The sequence below is a fragment of the Phoca vitulina genome, unplaced genomic scaffold (genome assembly GCF_004348235.1).
Source record: "Phoca vitulina isolate PV1807 unplaced genomic scaffold, GSC_HSeal_1.0 scaffold22, whole genome shotgun sequence".
NCBI lineage: Eukaryota > Metazoa > Chordata > Mammalia > Carnivora > Phocidae > Phoca > Phoca vitulina.
This window is the reverse complement of record NW_022589725.1, coordinates 39,773,091-39,799,673: the sequence shown is the minus strand read 5'-3', so window position 1 is coordinate 39,799,673 and position 26,583 is coordinate 39,773,091. Positions and strand designations below refer to the sequence as shown.

The 26,583-nt window shown below is 42.5% G+C and overlaps 1 protein-coding gene across 1 annotated transcript; it reads right to left on the bottom strand.

Moving 5' to 3' along the window:
* Positions 1-385: 385 nt before the first annotated feature.
* Positions 386-25,403, bottom strand: IL18RAP (interleukin 18 receptor accessory protein). The gene is made up of 10 exons (XM_032419981.1): positions 25,237-25,403; positions 22,638-22,938; positions 22,352-22,541; positions 13,729-13,879; positions 9,602-9,667; positions 7,799-7,922; positions 5,589-5,740; positions 4,311-4,448; positions 1,538-1,711; positions 386-801 (listed from the first exon to the last, which is right to left on the bottom strand). The coding sequence occupies exons 1-10, from the start codon at positions 25,304-25,306 to the stop codon at positions 386-388; spliced, it is 1,782 nt and encodes a 593-aa protein (XP_032275872.1). The 5' UTR covers positions 25,307-25,403.
* Positions 25,404-26,583: the final 1,180 nt, after the last annotated feature.

Sequence of the window (26,583 nt, the reverse complement as noted above, 5' to 3'; positions counted from 1 at the left end):
TTAAATCAGTCACTTTGAATAAAATAATATTTATTTGATTGCAAATATATATAAATTTATATGTATAATAAATAGCAGACATGGTAGTCGATAGCCACAAAGCAAAAGTGACTCTATCTGCCAATTCTGCTCAGACCGCTCGGAAAGCCTGAGGCGTATTGTGTGTTGAATGTGTGTGAGCATCCGGAGAATTTACTCTCCCTCGGTCCAGAGGCTATCAGAGGCTCTACCAGAGCTTCAGGGTCATTCTAGGGCCTGTCAGGCTTGCTCAGAGTTGACAAAACACTTCCCATCTTATAGCAACTCGATCCGTGCTGTGTGGATCTCCACTCACATCCACATCTCTACTCACCAGGGGCGGGGAGGAGGTGGTTCAGGGTCCGCTTCACCGTTCCCTAGGCTGGGAGCTCCTCCCAGTGGTTTCTGTTTTACTGAGTCGTTTCCAGTGAAACAATTCGGGGATACTTCTGAGATGGTTCCACCGCAATTCTTTAGAGGTTTTCACTGGCATATGGTAACGCATCTGAGTCCAGAACCTGGAATTGGGAGGGACTGATTTTAAGTTTCTCCAAGTGACTGTGGGCAAAACCCGGAGAGCTCTTTTCACAAGATGAGGTAGAGACTCTGGCTCTTGGAAGGAGCAGAACTTAATTAAAATTAGTTTCAGTGTTTGATCATCCAAGGCCAGATTCACTGCGGCTTGTAGTTCAAAGATACTAGGTCCATTGACATAGTTGGGGCTCAGGATAAATATTCCTCTTCGACTTTTCTTAATCACGTTCACAATGTCTTCAGCATACACTAGAAATAAAGAATTTAAGGAACTGTTATTGCTAAACCTGGAGTCTCAATAGCCCCGAATCTCCGAATCTCCCCAGATCTACCCAGAGGGCTCCTTGCAAAGGCACTCCTGGGGAAGGAGGAAGGGAAGCACATTCGCTATGCTGCTTTTGCTGTATCAACGCTCCTGACAGTTGAAGATAGACTCTGGTGTCCGGTGACTCCCGACTTCACATTCCTCTCTTTGTGTTCCGTGTCCTCAAACTCTCAATTCCTCTAGGAGCCCAGCTTGTGGGCACAAGGCAGGCTGGGATAACAGGGGGGCATGGAATGCCCCAGGCTCCCTGGTGGGGTGCCTGGGGCAGGGGAAGTGGGGGGACGGAATGAGATCTGCACATTTGATGAGTGGCCATTGTGCCCGGCCTTATCCAGTGCTGAGGGGTGGGGCCCCCTGTTTGGGATGACAGAGATGACTTCCTACGGAGGAGCCAGGAATTCTATCTTTGTTCAGGAAGGCCTGCCTAGGGCCTAATAATTTTTTTCTGAAGATGGATTTTTTTTTTTTTTTTGGATGACAGAACATGTCTCTGCAGCACATATTCTCCTGTGCTGTGGTCCAACATATTCTAAATTCTAAGCTCATGGAACTTTCCAGAAGAGGTATATCCCAACAGAAGGAATGACGGGAAAGCCCAGAGCGTGCTTGTATTCAACCGTCCTTTTTGTTCTAGATCTTCTCTTGGCATGCAGGACCTACCTCCTCCGGGGGCCACATCTCTTTCGAGCAAACACAAGTTGTATCCGTATTTGTTTTCCAAAACTTCAGGGAATAGATTCAGAGCCAGGTATTCCTCACTCAGAGATAAAGCGGCCTCACTCTCAAAAGAGCTCGGTTTCGCATAGGATACGAAAGCGTCAAATACCTTTTTATCTGAGGAAGAGAAACGATAAAAAAAAAGTCAACCATTTACATATGTTTTACATACATGGGCCTTGTATCCTACGACATATGGGCAAGAATTAAGTGTTGGGCTCCTTACTGCATTGATTTAACAATAAAAAGCAGCAGCTGTGTCCATTTCAGAATCACACTGCTAAGTGGTGTCGACTGTCCAACCGGATTCAAATTCTAATTTATGACGCACTCCTGCCTTTTCACTGAGGTCAGATCAAACAGCTGTGACTTCTGTGATTAAATCACATGTACCCGGGGGTTCCTCTGAGTTTTCTTTGCGCTGCGCTGTTGCTATCTCCTGAGTTACACATCAAAGAAGAGTCTGTTCCATCAAAGCGTGGTAACATCCAGAGAGCAAAGCACTGCCAAGACCCAGCACCTTGCAGAGGATAAAGCTGACGGCACATGCACCTATATTAGAATCGCCATGTGTAAAATGCTGTAGTAAGAACTCCCTGGTGGACAGTTTTCAGGGTTGCGTGATACAATGTATATAAAGTGCTTGGGGTCTGGCTCACAGCAGGCTCACAAGAGAAATATCTTTTTCCCCTGATTTCTAGATGGGAAATCATATTTATGAAGCTCATCTCAGGCTATTCGTAAAGTCTCATGTGCCTCTGTGGAGCGGATGATTACAAATGCACATTGAGTACTGGGATGTGCTACATAACTAGCCAACCAAGAGAGGTAGAGAATCTCAAAAGTTAACTCATGGACATTGGCATCCGGACATACCCGAGTCATATTCCAGTCCTTTGCACAATGACTGGCAAATAGCAGCGTTACAATAGCAAGCAATAGCCCAGGGGGCTAATGCAATTGGCACTACACTTGCTGAACATGGACATAAGGAGAGGCCCTGGTGGATGGAAATGCCAGCAGTAGAATAAAGAAGAGGGAGCGGGGGAGGTCCAGGAGACAAGAAAGGGGGGTGCCGAAGAATCGAGGCCCGGGAGGCTCATGTGCAAAGTTCCTCACTGCCCCGGTGGGAAGGAGGAGGCTCGTGGGGCATGGCCAGCAGGGAAGGGCTATGTGGTTTAAATGTGTGACACACACCCTAGTCACCTCCATTCCTTCCATATCCCTGTGAAACTCCAGCGAGCTTGGCTTTTTCTATAATCTGGAAACATTAAATTTCTTTGGTAATAAAATTAGCCAGTGGGAGTATTAGAACTCTCCTAGGTCCTTTGCAACTCCACCCGTCTATGTCTCTCCAAAATTTTGGATATTCAGCATTAACTTCACAGAAAACAGGCATTTTGCTATAAAACATTAGATTGGCCACAGAAGGGCACCGAATCACTGTGCTTTAAAACCAGGTTCTGCCTCCTCATCAGGTTACTGTCTGTGCAAAGTAAAAAGAGCGATTTAAAAGTTTCACGGTTGATTGGCTCTTCTGTACAAGCTCTAGAATCTTAAGATAAATATCATTTCAGTAAAAAAATAAAAAAGCATAAGTCATCTAGGGGAATGATTATGACATTGGTTAAATAACTTGCTCAACTCGTAAAAGCTAAGAAGCTAATTTAAAGAAATAAATCTAAAAAAACACTCTTGGCTTAAGGACTGCTTGCATGAATTCTCAATTATTAGTCTAAAGAAAGATACGATTGACTTGTCCTTTTCCTATAGATCTGACAGCTCCTCACTGTGTTCCCAGCGTGGGGCAAGCACTGGCGTGGGAAGTAATTAGCTCCGGAATCCAGCAGAAGGGATCCTGCCCTTTCCAAGCAAAACTGCAAACTTTCTCATCTTAGGGACCTCCGGGGCTAGAAAAACACTCAAACCAGCTCTTCTATTCTAAAGAGGCAAACACCAATAAGCACTATGATCCCATCTCCTGCGGAAGTGGGCAGATAACTTCATTCATTGTAATAGTACTTGGATTTTATAGAATTTCAACACTTTTCAAACATTGCCACCATCTTCAAAGACTTACAGATGAGACTAACCGAGGTAATAGCTTATGGGGGCTCTAAGCCAAACCGCCTGGGTCCAAATCCTCAATTCTAGCACTATCTTGCAGTTCAGTTTCAGGCCCATGACTTCATGTCCCTCTGCCAGGCTTGCAGGATCGCTGTGACAGTTGAAGCAGCTAATACACCCGACTCGCATGCCCTCAGTACTCAAGAGATAATAACAGTTGGCTTCTACTGAGTGTTTACTACGTGCTAGATGCTGTTCTAAATGATTAATATGTCCTAACTCAATGAGTCCTCAGAGCATTCGTTGTGATTGTGATTACAATCCCATTTTACAGGAGAGGAAACTAAGGAGACGTTATGTCATTTGTCATATTGCGTTAGGTTGGTGAACAGCAAGATTATGTTCGAGCCCAACATGCTCTATCTACAATAGCATCGTCGGTCAGCAAGATTCCTGGTAAATGGACTGAAAAAAAGTTGTTTATCCACTTGCTCCCAGCTCTCCCAGGTGTGAAGCCACCAGACCTGGAAGAAGGTCTCAAAGGCTGAGGGGCATGACTTTCTCCAACAGGGAACACCCATTTCTTGAGTTTCTTCCTCGAAGTCAGTTCTGAGAGGAAAATTCAGAGGCAAGTTGGGGGTCACCTTACCCCCGAGCGTCTCATCCTTGCTCCAGTAGGTTCGGTACAGCAGGACTATTTCAATCCAGTACATGTAGAGCAGAACAGCTGCCATCAGCACGCCTGCCAGGGTCATGACGGTGCCAAGTAGGATGTATATGAACAATGCTGGGGGAAAGATGGCAGCCATGAGCAAATGCACAGACAGCTTTCCTGGGACGAGACCACAGTCCAACCAACGCTGTGGGCCCCCCAGCACCTTTTCAGACCCTATTATTTTTATCAAAAGCACTTCTCTTGGAAGCATTCTCTTGAATCTGGAAATACATACAATTACATCTTGTGGGAACTGTCTGACAATGAATTGGAGACAATTCACGGGAACCGGCCATTCCTGATTGGGTGGTCAGGGAAACTGATCATGGCCACTTTTAGTTATTTTTCCCCCATAAACCTCCACACCACCCATTTGCATCCCTCTCATTGTATATTATAAATTATTTTCATGCACTATCATCACCAGTAAAGTCTAAACTTCCTGAGGCCAGGAGCTGTGCGTGGCTTGGTTTTGTACCCTCCACGGTACCTAACACATGAGACCTTCCGCACACCTCTCCTGCCAGGAGCCCCATTACAGAGCATCCACTATGGCCAAGCACAAATTTTGTCTCATGTAAGCCTCAGTAGCATTCAAAACTTGCTTGTTCTTGTAATCTTGTAATCTTGTAATAATTCCATTATTAATTGAATGAATGATATCAAGCTCATCATTGAGTGTCTTCTTAAAGAAATTTCAAAACTATTCTTTACCAGGAATTTCCACTCCACCTTTAAAAGGCTGTGATCTGTGATATTACACATACCACCCTGAGCAATGAGCAAGATGACTCTTCTCTCCATTTTGCAATACCCGACCGTCATGTTCTCTGGATTGAGAAGCCAGGAAAAGAAAACCCTAAAAAGAAGCTAGGTCCTAGCACAATACCTGTTACACAGGACATGCCCTTTAGGTATTTGTAGAATGAATAAATGAGTGAGTGAATGAATGAATGAATGAATGGCTTATCCAACACAGCACCCATACCCAGGGTATTAGTTAAGAGGACCAGTTCTGGATCACTGATATGAAACTTAATAGTGATGTGCCCTTGGTCAAAGTATTAAATGGTTTAATACAAGCAAAGTGCATAGTGCCCAGCATCTAACAAATGTTAATTGCTATCATCATCATTACAATTCTTAAGGAAAATTCCTGTCCTCTCAGATAAAAGCAGTTGTGTGCATGGTGTGGCAACATTCCAGGCTTACCTCCTTTTTTTTCTTTCAGTTGGATGGACTGGGTAGTGTTCCCGATGGAGTTCTGGGCAAAGCAAATAAGCTTCCTGCGAAGATCCCTCTGAGTAACTTCTTTCAAGTGGATAACGCGGGCAATGACTTTATCCTTTTTGGTGGATTTAACACTAGGAAAGAAGAATGAATACTTTACTCAGTCAGTAGCATGCACTGACCACCTTTTGCAGTATTTGGAATTCATATTAGCAGCCAACAGTTAAGCTTTCAGAAGAGCTAGGGGAGTGTCCAGAAGAACTTGAGACTGAGCATCTTATGATGGGGGCCCATTTTTTGATTATTGAATCTGCTAGGCATCATTTTATGTATTTACACCAGAATTTAATTTACGGTGAGTCTCATCTGACCTTCATTACTCTAAGCATTCCCCTTGAAAACAGACAATAACAATAATTTAAGAACAATATTGACTAGTGACTCACTTCCACCCAGGGCTTACCATGTATCTGTGCTCACTCTTTTGAACACTAACTGTGGACTATGGAGTCTCCTGCATGCCTCACCTTACAGGAGTCCCTAAGAGGTAGGAGTATGATCATCCTGACTTGGCCAGCAACGCAGACCAGGCACAGAAGGTAGGTGGCAGTCCAAGGTCACTCTGCTTGGAAGTGACAGCCTGAATCCTGGCCCTGTGCCATTCTGCCCCATCCAGCAAGTTGTAAGTCTCAGTATTTATTCACTATTTGGGTTCTCTAAAGTTGCCGATCTACAGTCTGTCTTTACATGAAGGAATATTATTTAGGTGGATGGTGTTTTAGGCCGTGTTGCTTGGAGCCTACAATACCAACTCATATTCACTGAATGCTTCCTACTGGCCGGGGACCATGACAAGCATGTCACCTCTACAGAATCAGCTCCCTACAGGGACCTTGCAAAGTGGACATAAGTGTCTATAGATTACAGGTGGTGGGATGTCTTGCAGGGGTCAAGGGTCACATTGCCAACAGGTGGAAAACAGAGATTCGAACCCAAGGGCTTGTGTGACTTCCCTTGTCTTAGAAGTTCTTGCTAAATTCTATTACTGTTATCAAAATTTGTTCTTTTTGTAGTAATGCGTACTTTTCAAGATAGTACATTTGTTCATGGAAATGTTTTAAGAATCAGAAGGAAGAGCTTAATACATAGACTATTACTTTGGAATAGATTTTGGAAAAACAAGGAACTCTATTTTTTAGTGACAGCCCTGACCAATTGGATCCAAACCCTTAATCCTTCCAGGGACCAGAGTCCAGCTTCATGAGGCATTGGTTAGCTCTGAATAGCTAGAGTTTTCCTTTCTCTTGAGCTAAAATGTCTTCCCAGTAAATTCTGTCCACTAATCGGGGTTCTGTGCTCCAGAGGGGAACAAACTAAGTCTAGTTTCCATAAAACGTAATTGCTTCCAAGGACTTCAAGACAGATATCTCACCTCGGCATCTCCTTTTCCATTTGGATTGCTTCAACTATTCATCGCTTCACATATTTTTGGTTAGACTCATTAATGTGCGTTTTCCTCTGGGTGCATTCCAGATTGTTCATGACTGAAGATTTGGAACCCTGAACTCACCACTACTCTAAATGGATGGCACTGGGAAAAATGGGGTTGGGAGGGTAAGCATTCTTTCCCATTAGTTGGACGTGCTACTTCTATTCAGGCAGCCTGGGTCGGTATGCCTGTCTGCTTGTCAGCTTGATGTTTAAAGCAGCCCCATCAAACTGTTGATACAAACTGAGCTTCACAACAACTTAAATATTTTATGGCCTGTCAGAAAGGACTGTTTAAAATGAACCTGCCCTGGGGCGCCTGGGTGGCTCAGTCGTTAAGCGTCTGCCTTCCGCTCAGGTCATGATCCCAGGGTCCTGAGATCAAGCCCCACATCGGGCTCCCTGCTCGGCGGAAAGCCTGCTTCTCCCTCTCCCACTCCCCCTGCTTGTGTTCCCTCTCTCGCTGTGTCTCTCTCTGTCAAATAAATAAATAAAATCTTTAAAAAAATAAAATAAAAAAATAAAATAAAATGAACCTGCCCTTTGCATTTCCATGCTCTTCTTGTCACCGCTAGTTGGCGCTAGTGGCCACACTGTGAACTGGGCCTGTTGGCTCGCCTCTGGGTGTACATTTTTAAGGTTTCCAAAGGTGAAAGCATTTAGTGTGGGTGGCAAAGAATATCGTCTGCTAATTTCCTTCTTACCCGATCTCTTCAGATGTTGGGAATTCCCACTCCTGGTCAGAATCTTTAATGTACCATTTTATTACAGGCATAAAGTTCTTTTGGTAGCCAAATCGTGCTGTGCAGTTTAGAGTTAAAGGCTTTCCTGAAAATGAAGGCGACACAGAAGATAGGAAGTCCGTGAGAACACTCTGTCCTATGCAGGAGGAAGACTCCCCCCACCAAGACCGTTCATGACTGCCATCACGTTTGCAGGTAAAAAACAGGTGTGCCAGAAAATAACCGAACATCTAGCTGTCTCTCATCTGGAAACAAGTAAGACCAGGTCTGTTTGTCTCCAGTGGGCAATACTTATATCTCAAACCTGCGACTATATGGTCATAGCACTAAGAATTCTGATGTGGTTTGAGGATAGACACCAGGAAAATGAGGAGTCCCCTCAGTGACCAGCCTGCTCTTCCAACGCTGCTGTTGAGTACAAGGTGTGTCAAGAAAGAACATTTTACTGCTGACCAATATTTGCATATTAAATTAAAATTGTGAGGTTACTCTAATGTAGTTTAAAGAAGAAATTACTTAGATATTCAGCAGTTTCTTGAGCAATGCACTACTGTGGGGATGCAAATTATCACACTGTCCTCTTTCTACCCATTTTTTCCATAAGGGGTATCCAGATATACTCTGCCTCAAACTCAAATTTTCACCTTTAAAAAAATCGTCTTTGCACCTTAATAATGTCCCTCTGCCCTGTAATTTCTTTAAAATTTACTAAAACCATATGTAGCCTGGCTATTTTTGAATTATTAATTTTTTTTTTCCTTTCCTCCTTCCTTGCATTCTTGTGATGCTGCTGGTTTTCCAAATTCTATTTCCATAATCAGGACACACTGATACCGCCATCTAGCGGTCTTCTACCATAGTATCTATTTTGACATTTCTGTAATTCTAAATATTTTAGCATTTAAAGGAGCACTTATTTTATTGGAACAACCAGCACTTGGTTTTAAATAGAGCAGTTCTTATTTTACTGTACGGGAAAATGTAGATGTTATTGAAGTTGATAAAATACAAGGAGACCAAGAGGAAAGTCACTCTGCAGCTCTACCCAAAAGACACTAGTTGGGAATATGAGTTGCTTGAGCAGGGGATGTAGTTCCTCTACAATTATCTTAAAGACCACACCAAACACCATGTTTGCAAAGATTCATGCTATTCATGTTGGTAAATTGGTTAAATTTACGGACTTCACCAATGGACCTAATATACATAACCAGCTATTTCTGTGATGACTACGGAAGAATCTAAAATCTATTGATCATGTCCACTGCACCAGCCACCTAACAAACGTTATCCAACATTTCTCGATGCATCCAGATGAGGTCAGTTTTCTTCCGTCTGTTTACAGATTTAAAACCTGAAGCTTAGAAAGAATAAGTAACTGAAGCTAAGAAAGAATAAGTAACTTATGACCTTAAGATCACAAAAGTAGCCAGTGGCTGAGCTAAGATTCACACTCAATTCTGTTTGACTTAAAATCCCAAGCTTTGGGATGCCTGGGTGACTCAGTCGTTAAGCGTCTGCCTTTAGCTCAGGTCATGATCCCAGGGTCCTGGGATCGAGTCCCGCATCGGGCTCCCTGCTCAGCGGGGAGCCTGCTTCTCCTTCTGTCTGCTGCTCCCCCTGCTTGTGCTCTCTCTCTCTCTCTCTGACAAATAAATAAAATACTTAAAAAAAAAAATCCCGAGGTTCTTTTCCTTATATCACACTTAGACTTACTCCCAGAAGCATAATGTCATTCAAGGGTGATAACACAACCCACCTTACCAAGTTCTACTTCCAGTGTGTCCTTGATGGGATCCAGAATATCTGGTTTGTGATTAGTGTCTTTCACTAAAAGATGAAAATAGAAATTATTATGTGCATTGGGAAATCTGAAAGCCTGCTTGCTGAAGATGTGTGTACAAAGGGGCACTTTGATCTCAATGCTTTGGAGCTTTCTCTTCAATTTTGATTCATATTCTATAAAGCTAGGAACTTAGGTTTCCATGTGAAAAACAAGCCTCCAAAAATGACCATGATATCAGGTCATAGGTGCTAGCAAAACATTAGTCCCTGATAAACCCTTATCCACCTGGGTGCATTTTCTTCTGCACCAGCCCTGCTCAACCACTGCAGACCTGAGCCCCCATTCCTGTCTTCTCCTACAAGATTGCTTTTTAGCCCCATCTGGCTGAGTAATCCAGAAGAAGAACACACCTGAGAAAATGCCCACATCAGCCAGACTGGAGTCCACCCCGTCCATCACTAAGTTTGTGGTTTATTTCAAAATAAAGGTGAGTCCGGCCCTCCATTACTCGTTTATCCCTCAACTTCCTGCCCCGAACTGTCAAATAGGGCTCCGTGGTCAAACTTCCTCCTGACTATGTCCCATCTCCTGATAAAGGGAAATTCATCGCCTCTGCTCTGGACATTGTCCTCTTACTTCTCAGGGACCTCCTTCCCTCAAAGATTCCATCTCTCCCCTGTATATTTCCTTCTCTCTCTCTTTCTCTTTCTCTCTCTCTCTCCTCTCCGCTCCCCCCACCCCACTTCTTCCTATTGGCACTTATCCATGCTCAGTCTCTACATCTTAAAAGAGAGAAAAATCCCTGCACCTCACTTCCTTGCTGCACTCATTCTCCTTCCTTCGCAGCCACATTCTTGAAACAGTCCTATATGCTCATCTCCATTCTCTCACTTTCCTTGTAGTTCGAGTCCTGCCCCCATCACTCCACAGACACTGCTTTGTCTAAAGACCCCAGTGACCTCCTGGCACCTAAATCCACTGGGCACAACTGAGTTTTTCTTCAGCTTTATTTCCCTACAGCCTTGGACACTGTCAGGCACCATCTCTTGGAACCCTCTCGTCTTCTGGTTCCCTGCTCCCCTACTCTCTTGTTCACCTTCTGCCTCTCTGCTCACTTCCCGATGTGTTTGGGGGCCCCGCTTTCTCTGTGCTTCTTGTGAATATCGGTTTTCTTCCTTGTTCTCTGCTGTGGTGCTGTTCACTCTCTAGGCTTCTTCCCTACGAAAGCTCTTGAACCTTGAAATGATCTCTCCCCCACGTCATCAATTTCACTTCCTTTACAGGTCTTCTCCCCACCCTTCCACCGGTACCCACTCGCTTATGTAAATAATGACTGCCGTCTTCCCAAACCCAATGATGAGTTCTCAAACACTTATGTAAATAATGTCTGCCATCTTCCCAAACCCAATGATGAGTTCTCAAGCATCACTCCCTCTGCCCGGAGATACTTTAGTCACTTGCCCTGGGACAGTTTCCTTCTGTTCCCACACCCCTGCTCTACCCCCTCTGGGGATCCTCCTTTTCCTCCCAACCTCTCCAAGTATTGCAGTGCTCCAGACCTCAGTCCCAGGCCCTCTTCTCTCTATATTCACTCCCTAGGTGACCTCATGCAGTCCCTTTGCTTTAGATACCATGTTGACCACCTTCACATTTCATCTCCAGCCCTAACATCTCCAGACTGGTTTATCCAAATTCCTCCTTGTCATTGTGATTTGGATCATTAAAAGTCCTTTCAAACCCAATCCTTCATTTCTTCCTTAGACCTCTTCTTTTTCAGCCTTTTCTTGTTTCATGAAATGGTGTCACCATTGACCACGTTAACAAAAACATTTTTTTGCCAGAAAACAAAAACATCCTTCATTTCCCTCTTCACACGTTAAATCCATCATCATGTTCTGTTGATACACAAATAAAGCTGTTTCTCATCACCTTTGCTAAGTCTAGGCAGTGAGCAACCAGGGGCATCTTTTAAGAATATGCATCAAACCTGCTGTGCTCCCCCTTTTGTGCCCTATGTCAGCTCTTATCTATGCCATGCGATGCTATCTTCCATCAGTATCTAACAGAAAATCCACCTAAAACCCAACTCTCTCGTCCTGGATCCCTCCTTTTCCCTCTTCCTCACCGCCAATTCCCAGATCCTTTTGGATGTACTCCCTCCATATTTCCTGAGTCTGTCCACTTCTGTCCATCCCCACTGCAGCTCCTAGTTCAGGCTACCATCAGCAATTGCTCTCTCCATTCTTGCTCCCCCCAAATCCATTTTCTACACAGCAGATGGAATGATCTATCTCAAATACAAATCTATTCATGACACTCTCCTGCTTAGAACCCTCAATAGCTCCCCACTGTTCTTTAAATAAAGTTCGAAGGCGCTAAAACAGTGTGATGTCAGTCCTGCTTCCAGACATTCACTCTCAATGGACCTTCTTTTTCTTCCTGGACTGTGCATGCCCTCTCTCATCTCCCAGACATTGACTGTGCTGCTCCCTCTGCCTGGAATGGCATCTTAACCACCTTCATTGCTCTGGTTTGGGCTCACCCCTCAGTTCTCACTTGGACATGGTGTGTCCAGGTTTGGGTTTGGGTTTGGTGGACCTCCCACATGTCCCCTTTCTCGCCACTCATCGAAATGTATTATGATGGCCTGTGTACCCCACAAAGTGGGAAGTTCTGGGTGGCCACAGAAAGTTTCCAGGAGCTCATTCTTATAGCCTTAACACTAATCCCAGTGCCCGACATGTATTAGATATGTAACAAATATCTGTGTAAAAATGAATATATGAAAGAATGAATGAGTGAGTGAGGAAGACAGGAATGCTTGATTAAAAGAGAGGTAACAGATTTTATAAGGCATCCTGGGGAGAAAGAGAAAAGCAGATTCTGCCCCTGAAAATTTGATGGGCTGAGTTATCATGCCTGACATACCGTGGAGGGGGCAAGGGGTACAAGTGGGATACTTGCATTCTAACTTCTCCTCCAAGGAACAATCTAATATAAATGTAAATTGCTGAGATCCAGGAAGGAGGCAGAAGTGGTTAACTTGGCCTTAGGGTGTTTAATGTAATTTGTATTTACACTAAAAGAAGAGGAGGTAAAAATAATCAATGTATTTACTAAGAGTTAAGTCAACCATTCTGTAGCTCTTCAATACAAAGCATGAATGACCAACCCTGTTGTGTTTTGACAAAAGCCATGCTTAAATTAATTGCAGCGTACAATTTATTCATGTGGGCACTTGTAAATCTAGTAAGAACGACCCAATGGAAAGATTGGGCCAAAAATAGACAGATCATAGAAGAATAAACCCAACAGACCAATAAACATATAACAAGATATTAAACTTCATTTGTACTCATGGAAATGTAAATTGGGACTTAAAAAAAGAAAGAGAGGGAGAGAGATCTCACTTGACACCAATCAAAAAGCCTGATAACACCAAACATTATTTGGGAATAATGGGAATCTGTTCTTTGCTGAGGGGGGTGTAAATTGGCAAAACGATACCTTAGAATAATACTACGGGTTTTTAACACAAAACACATTTTATAACATAAAACAATGTTCTATTTTATTAATGTCTACACATGTTTGTAGAAAAGCATAAAGACATAAATGGAAGAAGATAAGCTACAAGATTGGACTACTGCTGGGAAGGGAAGGAGCAGGAAGAGATAAGAGCATAGGCCTCAAGCTGTCCCTGCAATGTTTTGTTTCTTTAAAGAAAAAGCAAGATTTTAAGCATGTGGAAAGACATTAACATGTATTAAAGCTGGTGATAGGTTCATGGTGTCATTTATTGCTGTGTGTGAAATATTTCATATAATTTTTTAACTTATTACAAAAACAAACCAGGGATTGATCAATGCAGGGAAAACCCAACTTGCGACAATTTGAATGTGATCCGGAACTAAGCCTTTCCCAGGGATGGAATCTAGGTTAATGGGAAATTAACGTTTTCATGCTTTTAAGGCTTCACATGACTATCTTTTTTTTTTTTTTTTTTTTTTTTCAAAAAGGAAGCCATGACTAAGCCAAAGAAAGGTAACTTTAATTGGGTAATGGGGCTTCAAATCCCAGATCTGGAAACAAAAATCTCACTTACCAATGGTTGTCACTTGAACAACAGCTCTGACTGTCCACTCACTTGTGTTATCCGACTCAGTGTAATCACATACGTACGTGCCATCCTGTTCTTCGAAAACTTCATCCACTAGGATTGAGTTGCTCTTTTCTTTAAGGAGTAGCTTTCCATTCTAATCCAAGGGACAAGAAAAATAAATAAGCTTCTTTAACCAGAAAATTGTTATTACTACTAGTCATAACAACAGAAAAACTTCACAAATGAGAGCATCACACAAGCTATGAAGAGCTTCTGTCCAGAAATTGTATTTGTAAGATTCTGATTTGTTCATGAGGGGCATTTTCAAATACAATGACATTATCTGTTGAGATCGAGGCACCAAATCTGACTGATCCACAAAGAGTTGTTTAGCCTAGTATTTCCCAAAGCATGACTCAGGCCTCTGAGACTATTCTAGAAAACTCATAGTGCTTTAAGGAGCTGATATCTCAATGAATTTTTTTAAAACCATGTATATTTATATTTATGGAAATTGGCATAGGTTTTTTGTGTGTATGGGGCTAATATAAAGTTTTGTCTCTAAATAAATTCAACTCAAAAAAGGTGAAATTTAAATTAAAAATATTAAGTAAAGGGTGCCTGGGTGGCTCAGTCGGTTAAGCGTCTGCCTTTGGCTCAGGTCATGATCCCATGGTCCTGGGATCGAGCCCCGCATTGGGCTCCCTGCTCAGCAGGAAGCCTGCTTCTCCCTCTCCCACTCCCCCTGCTTGTGTTCTCTCTCTGTCAAATAAATAAATAAATAAAATCTTTAAAAAATATTAAGTAAATAACTAAACAGGTGTACATAGATATGACAAAGAATGACTAATGAGTGAGAAACAATGAACTCATGGAAGACACAAACTCAAGTGGAAACTAAAATGCAATAATGAGCACTTCTCTCCCTTATTTAGGATATCCATCATGGATGCTAAGGTCTAAAGTTCTCCCCTGGCCGAACTTACCATTCCTTCCTGCTCTCATTTCCTGCTACTGCCTCTCCACCCACTTGCCATTCCCTAAATAACCATGTTCTTTCTCTATCCATGTGTCCGTACATCTCTCCCACCACTTTCCCCACCACTGGGTAGGCTGCAGCTCAGTCTTTAACTCCAACTCAAGAGGTAACTCTCACAGAGGGAGTGACCAGGCACTCTCCCAGCAAAACCAGTCCCTGCATGCTCCCAGACCTCCATGATTGCCCAGAGCCCTCTGATCGTAATTTATGTATACAGTTACCTCTTTCTATGTCGTTGTTGAGACAGCCATTGTGCCAAGACACATAGCTGCTCCTAGACACACTGGCAGGAATAAACACAGATCCCTCCCATCAGAGGATATGGAGTCATGACTCCCTTCTGAGACTGAGAGAGTGCTCAGTCTAAGAAGGCAGGCCCCGAGCAGTAAGCCAGTCTGATGCACTTGGGCAGCCTTGGCTCGGTTCACAGGAAGCAGGGATGCTCCCTCCAGGCTAATCAGAGTCTTGAGTAATATGTAGGAATCACTCCATTGAAGGTAAGTTCCATCCTGGAAACATCTGAAATGGAGCATGGATATAGGAAATAAGGCCACGGTGAAGAGGCTGATGTGCGTAGATGGACTTGGTCTTTGTGTCTCTAGTATATGGCAAGCAAGCCAGCAAGAGTAGGCTCTTTGTAAATGATCAGTGAATAAAGTATGCATAATTGAAAAGTTTTGAAGCCTAAGACTCATGTAATCACCTTTGTATCACTAGGGGCTAGGACATAGTAAGGGCTCGATAAATATCTGTTGAATGGTTGAGTTTCACTGTACCAATAATTCTGTAGCCCCTAACTTCCATGTAGCACATGGCCTTCTAATCTCCAACAAATAGCCCTCAGTGCATCTCTCACCACAGCAGTCAAAAACAAAGAGATAAGTAACAAAAATAACAAAATAATAAGTATTTTTTACCTATACAGATTATAAAATTCTTTCTCATGTATTATCCCATATGATTCACTCAAAGGATTCTCTGAATTGGATTGCACAGACTCTACAAGAAGACTGAGGTTTTGGAGTTCATGTGTTGCCCTGTATCACAGAGCTAGCAACTGAGAGGACCGAGGGTCAACGTGAATTTTTCTGACTCTTGAGCTTCATGTTCTCATTGAGGAATTTCCCTTCTACTTCCCGTGCTAACTCATAGGAGCAGGGATTTCCCTACTCCAAGTCTCTGGTGTGGTTCCTGTGGCCCAAGAAGGGACTTCCAGTAGGTTGGCAAGGAGCCTAAGGGGAGGGTCAGAGCAGGTCAGAGAGGGGCAGCCACAGGCAGGAAGTAGAAGAAGGCAAATAAGTGGGGCAGACAATGTTAAATATCAATCAGCTGATCTCAAGGGTCAAGGACCCTTCAAAAGAAGAGTCAGAGCATGGGGTAAAATTCAGAGATAAAACTCTAGAGAATATAATAATCACATACAAAGAGCAGAAATTGAAGCAGAAGTGTGTCGTGAATCACCCAAGAAAGTAATGGGGAGAGGACGGAGAGTCGTGACTGAGACCTCAGTTGAGCCACAGTGAGGATGGGTCAAAACAAAGTGGACTTGATTTTTTTTCATAAAAACATAAGCATGGGGGCACCTGGGTGGCTCAGGTGGTTAAGCATCTGCCTTCGGCTCAGGTCATGATCTCAGGGTTCTGGGATCGAGTCTCGAGTCAGGCCCCCTGCTCAGCAGGGAGTCTGCTTCTCCCTCTCCCTCAGCCCCTCCCTCAGCCCCTCCCCCTGCCCCTGCTCGTGTGCTCTCTCTCTCTCTCTCTCAAATAAATGAAATCTTAAATAAAAATTAAAAAGGTATGACTTCATATGTATTCTTAAGACTTAATGAGATGGAACTAAAAGGAAACATCAAAGAAAAGAGGTAAGGGAGAGGACATTTGTGTAAAGAATGATGGGAAACCCATTCTGGTAAGATGATTGCAAATGATTGCAGTAGGAAAGAGAGGTGCTAACGGGGCTGTTTTGCTCAGCTGTGAAACAGTCTTGAACAAAATATGGAAGGAGGAACATCTCAATGTGAACCTGTATGAATAATATCAGTAAGTCCTAGACAGAACAGAGATATGCAGAAAAGAGGAAGACACTAAAATGGGACTTTTAAAGGAATGTGTGCAGCAAGAAGAACAAAGAAAATATATTCTAGGAGGAGCAGTTATTGAAATACTACCCTCTATTGTCATCAAGCTCTACTACCAGCCAAGACACAGTGGAGCTCCTCCCAGGGCTTTTGTTACCTAGTCTGGGAGGACTCCTAGCATGGACATCTCAAGCCCTGCCCTCCCTGATGGACTTGACATTTCCATGTCTGTTTTAATGACACATTATGTCCAGATCTGTGTATGTGAGCTCTTTTCATCCCTCATCGAATTCACTTTTACTTTCTCAACTTGCTAAATGTTGTGAACATATTTGAGCCGGAAAGACCCAAAACAGGAGTCATCTCTTTTATGTCCCCCAAAGTATTTCATCTTGTATTTTATTCCTTGAAGATATCACTAGCATCCACCAACTCCCTTCTGTCCCCACAGCTAGTTCCCTGGATCAGGATTCACACTTGTAAAGTTCAATCATACCAATAGGGACCCCCAATAACCATACCACATAACCAACTTACAGCCTTTGTTTTCAGCCCTAACCCTAAAACCTCTCAGGAACTCTCCACTCCCACCATGTTGAGCCACTCACCATTCACAGAAAGTGCCCCTTATGCTTCTGTTTTCTGTTGTCCATCTGCCTTCTCCTGCAGCTTCTGTCTCTTGCCCTAATCATCAACCGACCACATTCTACTTACACATAAATTTTGCACTCGTATTTATCTTCTTTTTTTTTTTTTAAAGATTTTATTTATTTATTTGACAGAGACACAGTGAGAGAGAGAACACAAATGGGCAGTGGGAGAGGGAGAAGCAGGCTTCCCGCCGAGCAGGAAGCCCGATGCGGGGCTTGATCCCAGGACCCTGGGATCATGACCTGAGCTGAAGGCAGACGCTTAACGCCTGAGCCACCCAGGCGCCCCTCGTATTTATCTTCTAAGTGGAAAAGGGTACATTATGAAAAATATAGACCGATGAGCTAGATGTTCATCTCTAGCCAAAGTCTTGAATGGATTATTGGACAGATGACTTATGAGCCCTTAAAAAAGAAAATGTATGATAAAATGAATAGACAAGAGGCTCAGAGGAATACAGGAATACAGTAGATGTTCTGTCTTCACTGTAGTGAGTCATTGGGAAAACATGTTGATGAGGTCTTTGTTAAGTAAAATAGATATAGCTGGGCTGAATGAGTCACCATTTGGGTGCCCTTTTTAAGTTAACTGAGCAGTAATACTCCCCAAGTTGTGGATTAAGGGATCATGGGATCATGCTAGAGTCAATAGCTGAAAGAACTGGCAGTTCAATGCCAGGCTGTTCAATATTTTTGCTAAGACCTATCATGCCTGCATCTCATCCTCAAGTCACACAAGTCTGGGAGTGGATGGCTTAATATGGTGGATTTCAAAATCAATTCCAACCTCTTGATGTGTAGAATGATGAGCTAAAACCAACAAAAATCAGAATTTAATTAGAATAAATGTAAAACCATGAATGTGGGTTACAAATTCTACTCTGTTAGCAAAAACTGAATTGGCTTGATCACTGTTCTTGTGAAAACAAACAAACAAACAAAACCAAACAAACAAAAAAACCTCTACCTACCAACTAAGAATGAATCAACCACATAATGGAGCTGCCCCAAAGCTGATGCAATCATAGACCGCATTGATATACTGCTCAGAACAAGGAAGAAAATAGTTTCTCTGTTTTCACTATTGGTTAGGCAACATGTGGGTTATAGCATTGTACAGACGTTAGGAAGTTGTGCAGGATTATGAGCACTCTGAAACTGCTCAGTGAGAACAACCGAATGGGCCAATGTACCGACCTTGAGAATGTTTTTCAGAAATCAAATTGAAATGATCTTTACTTCTTCTGTACTTGGAACCACATTGATCTTTGGTTGAGCCAGTCTCACCAACTCACCAGGTGTCTGGGTCACTAGGCTCACAGAATGCCAGGCAGTACTAGTGACTGTGAGAAAAGTAGGCCACAAAGAAATGAGAAGGAGAAGCGGCAGGTCTGAGTGCGTACATTCCATGGAACGCAGGGCTCAGAGGAGAGGCACCAGCCACGTCAGCATCATGGTCAGTGAGTGTGGCATATGCGTGAGACTGTCTTAAGCCACCAGTGGAAAGGTTGCTTGGGGCACAAATCTAACTGACAAGAGGTCACAGCAGTGTCGCTGATACCTGTGTCTCAATGCCATTGTGGAAGGACCTCTCCCGCTGCCCTGTTATAATTTTGCCCATGTCAAAGTTTTGCTTAGCGAGAGAACGTAAAACGCCCTCTCACTAAATGTAATTCTCATTTATTTATTTATTTATTTTTTAAAGATTTCATTTAATTATTTGCCAGCACGCAAGAGAGACAGAGACAGAGAAAGCACAAGCAGGGGGAACAGCAGGCAGAGGGAGAAGCAGGATCCCCTCCCAGCAAGGAGCCCGATGCGGGACTCGATCCCAGGACCCTGGGATCATGACCTGAGCCAAATGCAGACACCCAACCGCCTGAGCCACCCAGGTGTCCCTGTAATTCTCATTTATTTAAAAGTCTGTGTAGGCTATTTCTTTATTATATTTTTAGAAATTGGCAAAATATGGAGAAAATGTTCTTTGAGTAAAGAACAGATAATTCACTTTAATTCTGACTTCTTGGCCATTTAATATTTCAATTAAAAATCTCCAAGCCTCTGCATGGAGCACTGGGTGTTATACGCAAACAATGAATCATGGAACACTACATCAAAAACTAATGATGTAATTAACATAACATAATAAAATTAAATAAATAAATAAATAAATAAATAAGAATCTCCAAGCCTAAATTTTTTGACGTGTCATTAAAAATCTTCCAAAAGCCCCCAGAGCCTCGAGCCCCTGGATTTATTTCAGTGGGATATTCTATACATCTGGCAGAGGAGTCCCTGGTCGGGAGTTTCATCTGAATTCAATAACACCATGCTTTCATCTGCTCAGCCAGTGTTAGCCTCTGCCGTCTATTCTGAGATGGCTTAGGCGTGACCCACCCACCACTCGAGTACCGGAGAGCACTGTGTATTATTTGCTGCCTAATGTCACGACTTCTAGTGATACACTCCTTCCGTGAGGTCTGTGACTCTCAGGTTACTGCACGCATGTATGTGTGCATATATGTGTGTGTGCAGGTGTGTGTATGCACGTGCACACATACATGCAATTGGGAAACATAACTTGAATGATAACCTATCCAAGTCTGCATCAGAAAGTACAATTTTATTTTATTTTTTAATATTTATTTACTTGAGAGAGAGAGTGAGCGAGAGAGTATGAGATGAGGGAGGGGTAAAGGGAGAGGGAGAGGCAGACTCCCCGCTGAGCAGGGAGCCCGATGCGGGGCTCGATCCCAGGACCCTGGGATCATGACCTGAGCTGAAGGCAGATGCTTAACTGACTGAGCCACCCAGGCGCCTCTAGAAAGTACAATTTTATTTTATTTATTTATTTATTTATTTTTAAAGATTTTATTTATTTATTTGACAGAGAGAGAGACAGCGAGAGAGGGAACACAAGCAGGGAGAGTGGGAGAGGGAGAAGCAGGCTTCCCACGGAGCAGGGAGCCCGATGCGGGGCTTGATCCCAGGACCCTGGGATCATGACCTGAGCCGAAGGCAGACGCTTAACGACTGAGCCACCCACGTGCCCCAAAAGTACAATTTTAACAAGAGCCATTGTTTGCCCACTTTTAGGACAATGCTTATTCACCACTAAAAATAGCCTGACCTTTGCAGTCAAGACCCCAGAGCCTCCTTCTGTGAATGTCATACACTGTTAGGGTTTAGTTTACAAGAGCAATATATATGCAGAAAGCTGACAACTATTGTGTGCCTTCTGTTTACCTGAGCGTGAAAATAGCCTTCATTTCAGGGATATAATCATTGAAAATTTAAATGCATTTTGATCTGAAATGGCTGGGGGCAAGCCTGCCTTACTGGCCTAAGAACAGCCTACGTTGACATAGCAGGATATCTGTCATCCCAGACCACAAATACTTTTGAACCAAGGGAAGTTTTGTTCTTAAGAGAACTGAAAATAAGGGCGCCTGGGTGGCTCAGTCATTAAGCGTCTGCCTTTGGCTCAGGTCATGATCCCAGGGTCCGGGGATCGAGTCCCGTGTGGGGCTCCCTGCTCAGCAGGGAGTCTGCCTCTCCCACTCCCTCTGCCCTTGTCCCTGTTTGTACCCTCTCTCTCTCTCTCTCTGTCAAATAAATAAGTAAAATCTTTAATAAAAAAAAACGGAACTGAAAATAATGAACAGAATCATGGGCTTTTCTGGCTAACCTCATTTTAGAGGTTATGAAATTAATGTGTTTCTTAAGTTAGGATTTTATTGAGGCCAGCATTTTTTCAGTGTCACTTTAAAATACAAATGTGAGACCTACAGCACATCTCGTCACTTGTTCTCTCTGTATACTTATTTCTATAGCGGACACGGTAACTCCTGTCTACCCATTGTCACCAAGTGTCAAGGGAATCAAGTGAGGAAATGGCTTCTCATACCACAGTGCTTGTACCACCACGGCTCTCTGATTGCTGAGTCTTGGACTGTGCAGAGCCACCAGCTAAATATGGGCCACTTGCGTGACTGATCAGTGGCAATTTAAAATGATATTTTTATATCAACAAACATGGTTTGAAGTCGAATTTAACGTTTTACATGACTTTCTACGGCAAAGTATTGGACTTCCAACAAGTATTACAAGTGTAGGAGGCAATTTAAGTTCTATTCTGTTTCCACCGCCCAGAGGTCAGCTACCGTGGGGCTATGTGGAAGGAGATGCTTATGTGGCATTTATATATCTGTTAGCACTTTGAAAAGCTGTAAGATGCCATGGCAATGTGAAGTGTTTTTGTTATGAAGCTTACTCACATGTGGTTCATAACTCAAAATCATTAGGAAATTTGCCTCTTCCTTGTCCCCACCCCCTTTCCTCTTTACTGACTTCCCGCCCCCCGCCCTCCTCTCATCTGTGCAGGATACCTGTCACCTGGGCCACCTATGTTTGCCATAAATGTCCTCCCAGATGTGCTCTCTTTGGAAAGCATTCCAGTCTCTTATTTTGCTCAGAAACCCTCCAGGCCTCATATGTTGGTGTCTCCCTTCCCCCTAATAGTGCCCATTGCTTTCCAAAGACAATAGAAATGAATTCAGCTGGTCTTCTGCATTAGCGGATGTTCGTAAGTTTATGTCTTACTTCATACGTAATGCACTTAACTTTTAGAAATTTTGCTAGCCCTGATCAAAAAGACGGTTCTCCTACTTGCAATATCACACTCTGTGGCTCCCTCGGAGAAAGACCACTTTAGAAGGTCAGGTCTTCTTTATAGGCACAAGGTCAGTATTTACGAAGCTCTAGGCCTCAGGTTCTCAAACCCATGTTTCTATAAAGCCCCTATAGGGATGTTACCATAAAAACCATACTTCACATCAGTTTTGGAGAAGTCATTCTTACCTGGTACCAGGTCACATTTGGACTTTGTGCATCACTTTGGCAGTTGAAGCTAGGGCAATGAATATAGTCAGTGCTACCAAGAAGAAGGTATTGCTCATGTGATACAGAGTTATTTGGTATACAGGATAGATTTGTCTTAGGCTTAACTTCTAAGATGGTCTTGACACAACAGGCCTCCTCCCGAGGGCTCCTAGGAGAGTTAACAAGGTCCTGTGAACATAGATGTTATATCCAGGTAATATAGGATTTGGGAATGTTTTCATATAAGAATGCATTTGGGACATACCTAATCCTGGGTCTACAGATATATGACCCAGCATTATGTATTCCTGTCGTCAAGAAGTGTAGGGTGCTCTTCTGGATGATGTGAGCAGAGTTGTTAGTTATTTCCCGTAATGGATCTCCATTTTGAGGTTGTAAGTACCACTGGACAGCAGGTAAGTCCTTATGACCACTGTAGGGCAAGTTTTCAGAGCCTTGGGTTGGTGAGAGTTGACTTCTGTGGCACGACGCCGGTAAGCCACAAAATAAGACAAACTGCTCACTCGTTGAAGAATATTCCCAAAGCAGTTTCTTGGTGAAGCAGTCTGAAAACCACAAGGAACAAAGCAACAGAGAGATGCATTAGAAGATGAAACTCTCCCTTGGCAATGAGTTTTTGGACATGACATCTAAAGCACAAGCAACCAAATAAAAAAGTGTTGGGTGCCTGGGTGGCTCAGTCATTTAAGTGTCTGCCTTCGGCTCAGGTCATGATCTCAGGGTCCTGAGATCGAGCCCCACGTCGGGTTCCCCGTTCAGCAGGGAGTCTTCTTGTCCCTCCACCCCTCCCCCCGCCCATGATCTCTCTCTCTCCCAAATAAATAAATAAAATCTTTAAAAAAATAAACAAGTAGAACTACATCAAACTAAAAAGCTTCTGCACAGCAAAAGAAATGATCAACAAAATGTAAAGATGATCTACAGAATGGGAAAAAATATTTTCAAACCATGTATCTAATAAAATATATCTGATTAACATCCAAAATACATAAAGAACACATACAACTCAAAAGCAAAATCAACAAATAAACAAGAACAAACAAACAAACAAAATCCCCCGAATAAGCCAATTAAAAACGGGCAATGAATCTGAATAAGCATTTTCCAAAGAACATATATAATTGAACCACAGGTACGTGAAAAGATGATCAACATCACTAATCATTAGGGGACTGCAAATCAAAACCATAGTGAAATATCACCTCACACCTGGTAGGATGGCTTATCAACAAAAAACAAGAGATAAGAAATGCTGGCAAGGGGGTGGGGAAAGGGAACCCTTGGGCACTGTTGGGATTATAAATTGGTATATCCGTTATGGAAAACAGTATGGAGGCTCCTCAAATAAATGAAAAATAGAACTACCATATGATGCAGAAATTTCATTTCTGGGAATATATCTAAAGGAAATGAAAACACTATGTCGAAGAGATATTCTGCACCTCTATGTTCACACCAGCATTATTCACAATAGTCAAGATATGGAAATAACCTAAGTGTTCATCAACAGATGAATGAATAAAGAAGTTGGACACACACACACGAATATTATTCAGCCATAAAAAAGGAGGAAATCCTGCCATTTGCAACAACATGGATGGACCTTGAGGGCATTATGCTAAGTGAAATGTCAGACAGAGAGACAAATACCATATGATGTCACTTATATGTGGAGTCTCAAAAAAAAACAAACAAAAAAACAAAAAACAAACTTATAAACATAATAAAAATAAATAGAGAAAGAAAGAAAAAGAAAGTGAAATTTAGTAACATTAAAAAAAAAAGAAAGAAAGAAAAGGGGAGCCTGGGTGGCTCAGTTGGTTAAGCGACTGCCTTCGGCTCAGGTCATGATCCTGGAGTCCTGAGATCGAGTCCCACATCAGGCTCCCTGCTCAGTGAGGAGTCTGCTTCTCCCTCTGACCCTCCCCCCCATGCTCTCTCTCTCTCTCATTCTCTCTCTCTCAAATAAAAATAAATAAATAAAATCTTTTTTAAAAAAAGAAAGAAAAGAAACTGAACAAATAAAATTATCTAATATTATTTTCAGTGTCCAACCATGAAAAAATAAAACAAATAATAGAAAAAAAAAGAGATCAGGTTTGTGGTTACCTGAGGCTGGGTGGGGAGTGGGGAAATTGGATAAGGTGGTCAAAAGGCACAAACTTCCAATTATAAGATACAGAAGTACTGGGAATGTACTGGAGAACACAATGACTATAGTTAACCCTACTTACTGTATGATAGATCTGAATGTTGTTAAGAAAGTGGGTTCTAAGAGTTCTCATCACAACTAAAAAATGAGGAAGCTTCTTTTTTTTGTCCTTTTTTTGGGGTAGCTATATGAGATAATGGATATTAACTAAGCTTACTGTGGTAATCATTTCACTCTACTTGTAAGTCAAATCGTTTTGCTGTGCATCTTAAATTTGTGCCGTGCTGTCTGTCACTTACATCTCAACAAAACTGGAGGAGAAAAAGATCAAACTCTAACTTACGTTTACAAAGAGCACATGATTTAATGAGGAATTAAGCTCCCTTGTCTGTCTTCTTCACTGCTTCCATTTAGAAGGTCATGTTTTAACTCCCTCCCAATGGACTTGAGCCTCATTCTTCTTCAGCTGCTCCCACTGAACACCCAGCTACCATAACTGGGCTCCTCATTGATGTTTGGTATCAGCAGAAAGCTGTTCACCCCAGTAATTTCTCTCTTCCTGCACCCATCTCAACAGTAGGAAGGAAATGCTCTGTATTAATAAGTCAAGCGGCTGATATATCAGATTATCTGTCACTTCAAACTCTGACCACAAGACTCACAATGTTAACATGAAAAGTGAAAACCCTACCTGAAATCGTCATTCCTTTAATTCTCTCTCTTGTGACAAGCCAAAGAAATATCCAGCTCAAATAAAGCATTGTTCTCCCTGGGTCCTGTCATCCCTTCGGTGAATTTGCTCTGTTGACAGGCCGTGGTCCGTTGTGTTTCAGAGCTCCTCCCTGAGAATCGTCTTCATTTCTGGAAGTCAAGAAATGAGAAATGAAGAAATTAGAACCAGTGATCAAAATGTAAGTCACACAGGAAGCCTTGAAAGGGGCGGGTCCTACCCAAATGCACCTTCCCATGCCCACAATGGTATGTGTCATTTCTTCTACATCTAAGGGAGGGAGAGTGTCTCAAGCTCATGGTAACCACTTGGACCTCTGCACTATACCGTGTGTTCTTTTGGTGCCATTTCTTCAAGGAATTCTTCTTTTTCTTCTTTTTTTTTCTCTTAATGTTATCACCTAGCATGTATATTTCCATGAGTGATTTGGAAAAAGTTAAATGAAACTTTTCCTGAAAAGGTGACCCGAGTTGATTAAAAATGTCAGGATCACCACAGTTCCGGAAGCCTATGCTATAGTTCATATGTATAAAATTTGAGAATGTCCACATGTCTGTTTTATTTACTTTATTATTTGTATTAACTATTAGAGAATAGACTCTCTGTTCCCCAAATAAGAAAGGAAAAGTTGTCACTGGATAGCAATACTACTGTATTACTCTGTGTATCACTCTTGGGGTTGGTGGTAGGAATAAGGAACTTTATCTAAAAATCTGCCCTAAAACACTCCAATACTGTCTTAGGCTCTTTAAAGTGAAGGGGGGCTGGGGATGGGGGACAAAACAATCCTCTGAAATAGAAAAGGTGAGGGAGCAAGATCACCTGAAGAGAGAGAACGAGAATCTGGCCTGTGTTCGTGGCACTTTTGTCTCCCTTATTGATAGGGTGGCCATTGGAATTTTCAAACCATTTGTAAGAAATGAGTGATAAGGATACTGCGTGGGTGTCTTAGTCCATTTGGGCTGGTATACCAGAATACCACATGGTGGGTGGTTTATGCACAATGGAAATTTATTGTTCACAGTTCTGGAGGCTGGGAAGTCCAAGATCAAGTCACCAGCATGGTTGTATTCTGCTGAAGGCCCTCTAGTGCATGGTGCCTTTTCACTATGTCCTCATGTGGTAAAAGTCGCTAGAGATCTCTCTGGAGTCTTATAAAAACACAAATCCTATTCATGAAGGCTCTACCCTTATGACCTAAGCAACTTCCAAAGACCCCACCTCCTAATACCATCATTAGTGGTATCATCTTTAAAGGTTAGGAACACACAGAGTAATATTGAGTACTTTTTATGTTAGTGACCCAGT